The sequence below is a fragment of the Podarcis pityusensis genome, assembly GCF_964106645.2.
Source record: "Podarcis pityusensis genome assembly, chromosome: 14".
NCBI lineage: Eukaryota > Metazoa > Chordata > Lepidosauria > Squamata > Lacertidae > Podarcis > Podarcis pityusensis.
The window spans coordinates 32,605,746-32,613,598 of NC_138039.1; the positions used below are offsets into that span (position 1 = coordinate 32,605,746).

Genomic DNA, 7,853 nt, shown 5'->3' on the forward strand with positions numbered 1-7,853 from the left:
ACTTGTGACAAAAATGAGCTTTTCCTATAAATCTTCGACAATTTAGAAAATTTGAGTTTATCTGCTTAGGCCCAAGGTCATCTACAGCCGATAACAGGTAATATACTAATATTGTATCTTCTCATTTATAACCCATGTTAAGTGTTTGATTTCAGTGGTATAACCTCCAGAGCCGAATTTTTACCCTTATTTTTGTTCCGTACAGGGCCAAGGCTTCAACTGCATTCATTTCCTTCTGACATCATTTGCACCTGCTATCAAATAACTACTCACCTTCAACCCCAATTCCACTGTGAATACCCCCAAACACACCACCTGTCAAGAGAACTGCACAGTCATAACTGCATCCAATTATGCAATCCTTTGCTCAGGTACCAAAACAGTTTGCAGCATCTACAATTCAGTTAGCCAAAGAACATACTGGCTTAAACGGAGCTGGCAAGCAAGCAAGCTGTAAGAATCGAAGGAGGCACAACCAATACGCAGTATTTAGGAACGCACTCATCGCCATGGACCCTTGACATATAACCTCTCACTGGTGGTTTGCAATGAAATATCCAGTCCCTCTGCCACCTAGGTTCTTAGTCAGTACACCAATCCCCTTAGTGGCGAGGCCATTTTGCACTCAAGTATCTAAATTACACTGGGAATTACCTTTTACGCTCTCTCAAGCTAACTATATTCGCTTTATCAGCAAGCACATTAAGAGATATTGATGTTGATACTATACACACACACTCACAGAAATAATTACAGCTATAAGGGGTTTTTGCTACCTATTCGGAGATAGAGATCTAAGTGAACAGAGCTGCAATGTGCTCTACTAAATAACACAGTTTTAGTGCAGCAAATAGGGACCAACACTGGGGTGATTTCCCCACCCCGCCACACAAATCAATAAGGTACAGAGGAGGTTGTTTTGATGTCAAAGCAGCCTATATTTGTCAACGCCTTAAGGACTGAATGGAGGAACCTCAATGCGCACACTCTCTACCTCTGGAAACAACCTAAAGGCCAGGTAAGAATTCAAGTTAAGTGTCCATGCAAAACCCGCCTCATGCATAAGGGGCCGCCCACCTGCTTGGAAAAGCTTAACACGCAATTTGTACCAACACACACACACACACACACACACACACCCCTCTCTGCATGCAAAACATTTCAGTGCTGTACAAAGACATCTCAGCAAGAACCATAAGCGTCAACAACAGATCACTTGCTTTCTTAATCAACTGTGTTTACTATTTTCTTCACCAATCACATTCTAGCAACTTTAAAATTAAGTGAATTAATTGAAGCTTCCACATGCACACACCCTGCCTTCCCCACCCCCAATCTTGGTCTCAACGCTTGTGTATTCCTATTTAGGAATGCATGGCTTCTTATGACCGAAAATGGAAGAGCTTGTAGGACTATGACACATTCTATTTTTTTTTATAAAAAAAAATCACATAAAAATTAAGACAAAATGTTCCTTCCTCTACTATGAGGAGGGGCTACATCATGAAATTATCTGCTCAGGACCATTTCTCTTAACATGAGCATTAAAAACACACACACACACACACACACACACACACAGGAGCACCACACAATGAGGGTGCTTTTAACTGAACTACGAAGATGAATTCCCCCCAGACAGAAGCAGCTATGTTATGTTTACTATCTGGAACACACACCCTGAAAAAAGGCCTTTTAGTCCAACAGCTCAAAAGAAACCATTTTAGAAGGAATCCCAATGAATCTAAAAAGAATGTGCAATCTTATTTTATTTGTGCTGGCTACTAAGAATGCTGTTCAGATGTTTCCTTAAGGATGGGAAAGTTAACACAGGTAAAGTATAAAACAAAACTTTTATACCAACATCTTAAAAATTACGCCTGGCATGAAATTCATTCAAGACATTAAATCGCACTTGTTCAACTGTCTACTTCCAATTCTATTGCCAAACATGCATGCAAACCTACGCAGCCATTTAAAATTTGATAATTGCTCTTCCCACATTCTATCCCCAAAGCAAATTTGTGGCCAATGTTTAAATTTAGGAAAAAAACAAGGCTTTCTGGGGTTCCCCTCTGCTCCTTTTGTGTGTGGCGGGAAAGGTCAAGCAACAATTGCAAAAAATAAATTTATACCCAGAATTTTCACCACATAGTAAAGAAACAAAACAAAACAAAGAGCAACATGACCTCTGTATCTAGTAACCTTACCACAGCAGGTCCAAAGCTCTTTTCTCTCCAACCAGCACCCTTTCAACACTTTTTAAAGAAGTGTATTAATAATGGATTGCTCTTAAGACAAAGGAGGTGCATTCCTTTTATTCAAAAACATTTTATCACCAAAATAACTGCAGGGTAAACAACAAATCCAGCCGCCAGCTTTGATTTGGGAGCACATTTTCCCCTCGTTTGTTTTTACAGATTCACACATTGTAGTGGCAAAGCTTACAACGCATGAAATGCATCTTTTCCCACTCTAAACCAACCGCATTTCTCTGCACCCAGGCAGTATGAGACAGAGGGATGCAGAGTTAAAATGGATGCATTGAAGGAATAGTCCCCCCCCCCAAAACTGCACACATACACTCTCTCGCTCCTCTGAAAGGAGCAAACTGAATAAACCACATGGGGGGGGGGGTAAAAGAAGGAAAGGAAGCATCTCCGCCCCTTAGCTATTCAAGCAGACCATTATCCGTGATAGTTCCAGAGTTATAATTAATTGCAAGTTGGACTTATTTATATATGCATATTTACAACCCAACTCTCTCCCCCCGCCCCACTCCCAATTCCTCTTAGAACCCAAGCGGGCGGGCAGGCAGAGGGTTGGGGGGGAATCCGAAATTAAGCCTTAATCGGGACTTTAAAAAAAAATTCTCCCAAGCAACCAAGACAGACGCTGATCTCGAAAAGATGCGGAAAGGGGGGGGCGGCTGGCTGGCGAGAAACACGCACGCACTCAATCCAGACATCTTTGTCCACACACTGGAGACTTTAACCATTTGCAGAGCGATGCGCACCAGCAGAAAGGCACGCGCACAAGGAACCACGTTTTCGCAACGCAGGAACTCGGGGCACGTTTAGACACAAAAGAAAACAAGAAGCAGGCGGGGAACGGGGAGAGGAAAACACCGCCAGCATCTCTCTTTCTCTCCCGATCTTCTCGATTGCTCAGACTGCTGCCGGACCCACAACATTCCCCACATCAATCCCTTCGCCCCCGGGTCGAAAGAGAAAAGCATCTTTACAACTGCGTTGTTTTTTTACGCAGCACTGCTCTCGCAACCATTCATCTTTCTCCCTTTTCTGGTCCGGGGGCCGAAGACTCACAGCATCACTCACCAGGAATACAACGATCAATCGAAATGATATTTTCCCCACAAATATCATTCGAATGGTGAGTGCATTATTTCGAAGGCATTATTCTCAGCCTAAAATGGTTAGCGCTGGCAGCGTATTAAGAGGACATCACCAGTCTCTCTTCTGAGATTTTAATGTTTGCTTTGATGCGCAGCAGATATACACACGTGTGTGTGTATACACACATACACAAACACTCACACACACACAATATGAGGGTTATATAGTCCTGGAATAGGATGTATCCTAACAAAAGGGGGGGGAATGCTTGCTTTTTTTCTAAAAATGGGAATAATATCTATTTTACATTTAATAAACTAGAAATCACACCAACAAATGGAGGGGAGAGGAGGGGTTGTTGTTGTTTTAAACAGCCGTTTTCAGGGCCAATTTCAACAACACACCCGAGCATTTTAAAATCACCCACTTTCTCTCTCGTTGCCACCGCAATGCGAGGCACAGGTCTACATTCACCCTAATTAAACCCTCAACACCCATTAAATTGAAGGGAATCCCCCACGCTCCCCAAAATAACAATACTCACTTTTTCCATTTGCTGGCCACAGGCAAAATGCAGTCAAGATAATCAGAAGTCCCCCAAATAAGGTCAGAGACCCTCCTCCGGCGCCTGACTTCATTCCTCTTTTTTGTTATTATTATTTTGGAGCAAAACGGCCTTTTCTTGATATATATACACACAAAAGCCCAACAGTTTTAAGTCCTCAGTTCTCCTTCCCTCCCCACGAAAAATAATAATGGGGAGGGGGAATCCAAGCGTCCCCTTCCTTCAAGAACTCAGGGGAGGAGGGAAAAATAAGAAATTGGAAAGGTGAAAAAAATACGAGATGTTTTGGAGCAATGGGGTGTTGTTTTTTTCTCTCTTCTCCTCCCTCCTTAGGAAGGAAATTGTTCTGTCCCCCTCTGAATGAGAAACCGAGACGGGGGAAGGGGAGGCAGGGGGAAAAAGCCTGTTTTGGTGCCTGCAAAATAAGGTAACAGACTTCCCCCGCTTTTCCCCCCTCCTGAGACAACTTCTTCCTCCTCCAAAGTACTCCGAGAGGCTGGAGAAAGGTCGCGGCGCTCAGCGTTGCCTGCAGTCACCCAGAAGTAGCAAACATATACCACTTTGGAGCAAACAGTCCGCATCTTCGACCTCCATCTTTTCTTTTGCTCCCCTTCTCTCTCTCTCTCTCTTTTTCCCTCCCTCCCTTTCTCTAAATAAAAACACAGAAGAGGCTGGGAGCTGCGTGCGTGCCGGGGCTTTCCGATAAACAAATGGAGAGATCCGCAGATCGAAGGATAGAAACGAGGGGAGAAAATAGTTCCAGCGTCCCCCCTCCCCACGCACAATTTTTTCCTTTTTTAAAAAAACACCCGAATTTAAGAGAGCGGAAATCAAGCTTCCCAAACAAACAGCCTTTTTTCCCCCCTTCCCCTTTTGCAAGAAATCTGAGGCTCCCTTAAAGGGATCTCCCAAAATCACCACCACCCCCTTTTTCCTTTTTTTTTTTTTTTAGCTTTTGACTTGGAGAGAGACAAAATGCGGAATCAAAATGAATGGAAGGAGGCAGAGTGGCTTCCCCCACTCCACCTCTTCCCTCTCCCTCCCCCCCACCCCTCCAGGCCCCTTCCCAAAAAACGGGGGAAAGAATAGAGAAGTCCCAGCAGGCAGAAAATGCAGGCAGCGAAAGGCGGCCGAGGTCGTTTCTTCCTCAGCACTCCATCCCCGGGAGCTGCTGTTTGGCCATTGCAACGAGGAAGGAAAAGAAGGAAATCCAAGCAAAACAAACAAACAAAAATCCAAGCGGCCTTTTCTTTTTGTCTGGGGGGGGGACAGAACACAAAAAGCCTTCCGGACGCCTTTGGAAATATATATATATATATATATATATATATATATATATTATTTCATTCCATTCCCAATCTCTTCCTCGCCAGCCGACCCAAAGCAAAAGCTGCAATTTGCAAAAAAGAAAAGAAAAAAGGAGGGAGTTGTAAAAACGCCAGGCGATGGTTTTGGTGCTGTCTTGCTGGGGATCCGTTGGGGCTGAAGAGGAGGCGGAGGGAGAAGGATCCAGTCGCTGAAGGTCAAAGCTTTGCAGCAAAGCAAGCAAACAAACAAAACGAGAAAACCACCCGACGCTCGCTCTCCTCTCCTGGAGCTCCTTTTCCTGGGCTTGGCAGAGGAAGGAGGGGGCGGTGGGCGAGCGTGTTGTCCAGCCCTGCGCTCGCTTTCTCCGCAGGAATCCGCCTCCCCGTTGCAGAGGTTGGCCTTTGCACAGCGTCTCCTCCCGCTGCTGCCGCCGCCGCCGCTGCGGAGCGAAAAAAGGAGGAGCGCCAGATGGGTCTTCCCTTGCTTTGCTTCTCCTGCCGCTGGATTCACATGAAGATTTTTTTTTTTTTAATCTTTTGATTGAAGGGTCTTGTTGGCTTTGCGCAAAAACACACCCTCCTCCAAGAAGGCGCCGTGCGAGGCTGCAAAACGATGCAGCCGGCTCTCAAGCAAGGATCCCGGTTGCTGTGCGGGCTTTTTTTTTTTTTCCCTCGGTTATTATGGCACAGGGACCATAGCTAGGGAAATCTGCTCGCGCACGCGGGAGCGTGCACACACAGCCCAGAGAGAGGGAGGGAGGTAGGATCGGAGAGGCGCCCTCGGGGTCGCAAAGCAACGGAGGAGGTGGAGGCGGACTGCGCTACCACAACAGCGGCAACAACAACAACAACCCCCCCCCCGCAACACGCACACACACACACCCGAGGGGAAAAAGGAGAGGGAGGGGGAAGAGGCCCAAGCGGCGCGCGCGCGCAACAGCAATTTGCAAAAGCAACCAGCGCGTCCGCAAGGCCCGGGCAGGCGCGTGGTAAAAGCAGGAGCCGCTCGAATCCAGGAACGGAGCCGCGTTTGGCGGCGCAGGGAGAAGGAGCGCGCGCCGGTGGTGGTCAAAAGCGGCGGCGGCGGCGGCTGCAGCTCCTGGCGAGCCGGGAGGAAGGCAAAGCTTAATGGCAAAAAGCGAGGAGAAGGGGGAAAGGGGGAGAAACGGATGGGTGGGGGGGAAAGCACGGTTAATAAAACCCGCCCAGGAGAAGCTGCGCGCAGGCGCTCCTAGCAGCAGTTGCATTGAAACGCGCTGACACGCTTCTCTCAAAAAGCGTGCCCGCTCCTTCTCTCGAGTCGGAAGTAAGCCTTTATAGATGCAACGCAAAAGGTTTGCAACAGAGCTGCTTTGACTACGCAGGGGGCGTGGTTGAGGTGGCAAGGCGCGCGCGGATGTGATCCTAAGCGTGGTCTTGCTCAGAAGTGAAGTGCCAACTGGGGTTCGGCGGGGCGTGCTTTCCAGTCATTTATAACCGCTTGGAATATTTTCTTTTGCAACACAAGCGGTATATAAATTTTAGCGGGGGGTGTGTGTGAAGGAAACTTGAAGGCAAGCAGGGAGGACCTGACTGCAAGAGCAGCGCTCCCCACTTGTGATTCTTTGCAACTGGTCTTCAGAGGCAATCCTAAACTAGAAGGACCGATCCGATGGTCTGTCTTAGCATGAGAACATAAGAGGAGCCCTGCTGGATCGGGCCAAGGGCCCATCTAGTCTAACAACCTGTTCTCACATTGGCCAAGGACAAGCAGGACCCAAGAGCAACCGTATTCATGGCTCTGAATATCTATTATATAATATCTGCTGGATTTTTAGTTTGGTTTGCTTTGCTTAATTATTCCAGACCTCCCTGGGTGAACTGGATGTCCTTGATGTAGCCAAGGTTAGCTTGCCAGGAGGTCAATTAATTGGCATTGGCTATGGGCAGATATAGGATACGGGTGGTGCTGTGGTCTAAACCACTGAGCCTAGGGCTTGCCTATCGGAAGGTCGGCAGCTTGAATCCCCATGACACCCTGTTGCTCAGTCCCAGCTCCTGCCAACCTAGCAGTACAAAAGTATGCCAGTGCAAGTAGATAAATAGGTACCGCTCTGGTGGGAAGGTAAACAGCGTTTCCATGCACTGCTCTGGTTTTGCCAGAAGTGGCTTAGTCATGCTGGCCACATGACCCGGAAAAACTGCCTGCAGACAAACGCCAGGTCCCTCGGCCAGTAAAGCAAGATGAACGCTGCATCCCCAGAGTCATTCGCGACTGGACTTAACTGTCAGGGGTCCTTTACCTTTTTATGGGCAGATGTAAAGGGCCAGGAAGAGACCACATGGGAGCCAAGAGACTGTTTCTCAAGTATTTATGTATTACAAAAGTCTTAACTTTCCCTCCCTCTTCACACACTCCAATTGCTTCAAAACTCTCAACACAAAATGTTTGGCCTAACATGGATTTCAACAAAATGCCGTTTGCGTAATATTGTTCTAATTTTGAGCTTGGAAGCATCACATCAGTGGCAAATGCAACCCAGTTTTTTACGATATCAAAAGATGTAAACACTTGTACACCACTTAATAGGAGAAACCCCTTTTTCCCTTTCTTTCTTTCTTTCTTTCTTTCTTTTTTAACCTGTC

General features: G+C 46.7%; 1 protein-coding gene across 1 annotated transcript in view; it reads right to left on the minus strand.

The window, feature by feature from the left end:
* The window catches only part of IGF1R (insulin like growth factor 1 receptor), a 184,200-nt gene extending 177,939 nt beyond the window's left edge, over nt 1-6,261 (minus strand). The window contains exon 1 of the mRNA XM_080982094.1: nt 3,901-6,261. Coding sequence (XP_080838220.1) covers nt 3,901-3,994 — 94 coding nt within the window. The 5' untranslated portion in view covers nt 3,995-6,261. The remainder of the gene's footprint in view (nt 1-3,900) is intronic.
* Between the last annotated feature and the right edge of the window lie 1,592 nt (nt 6,262-7,853).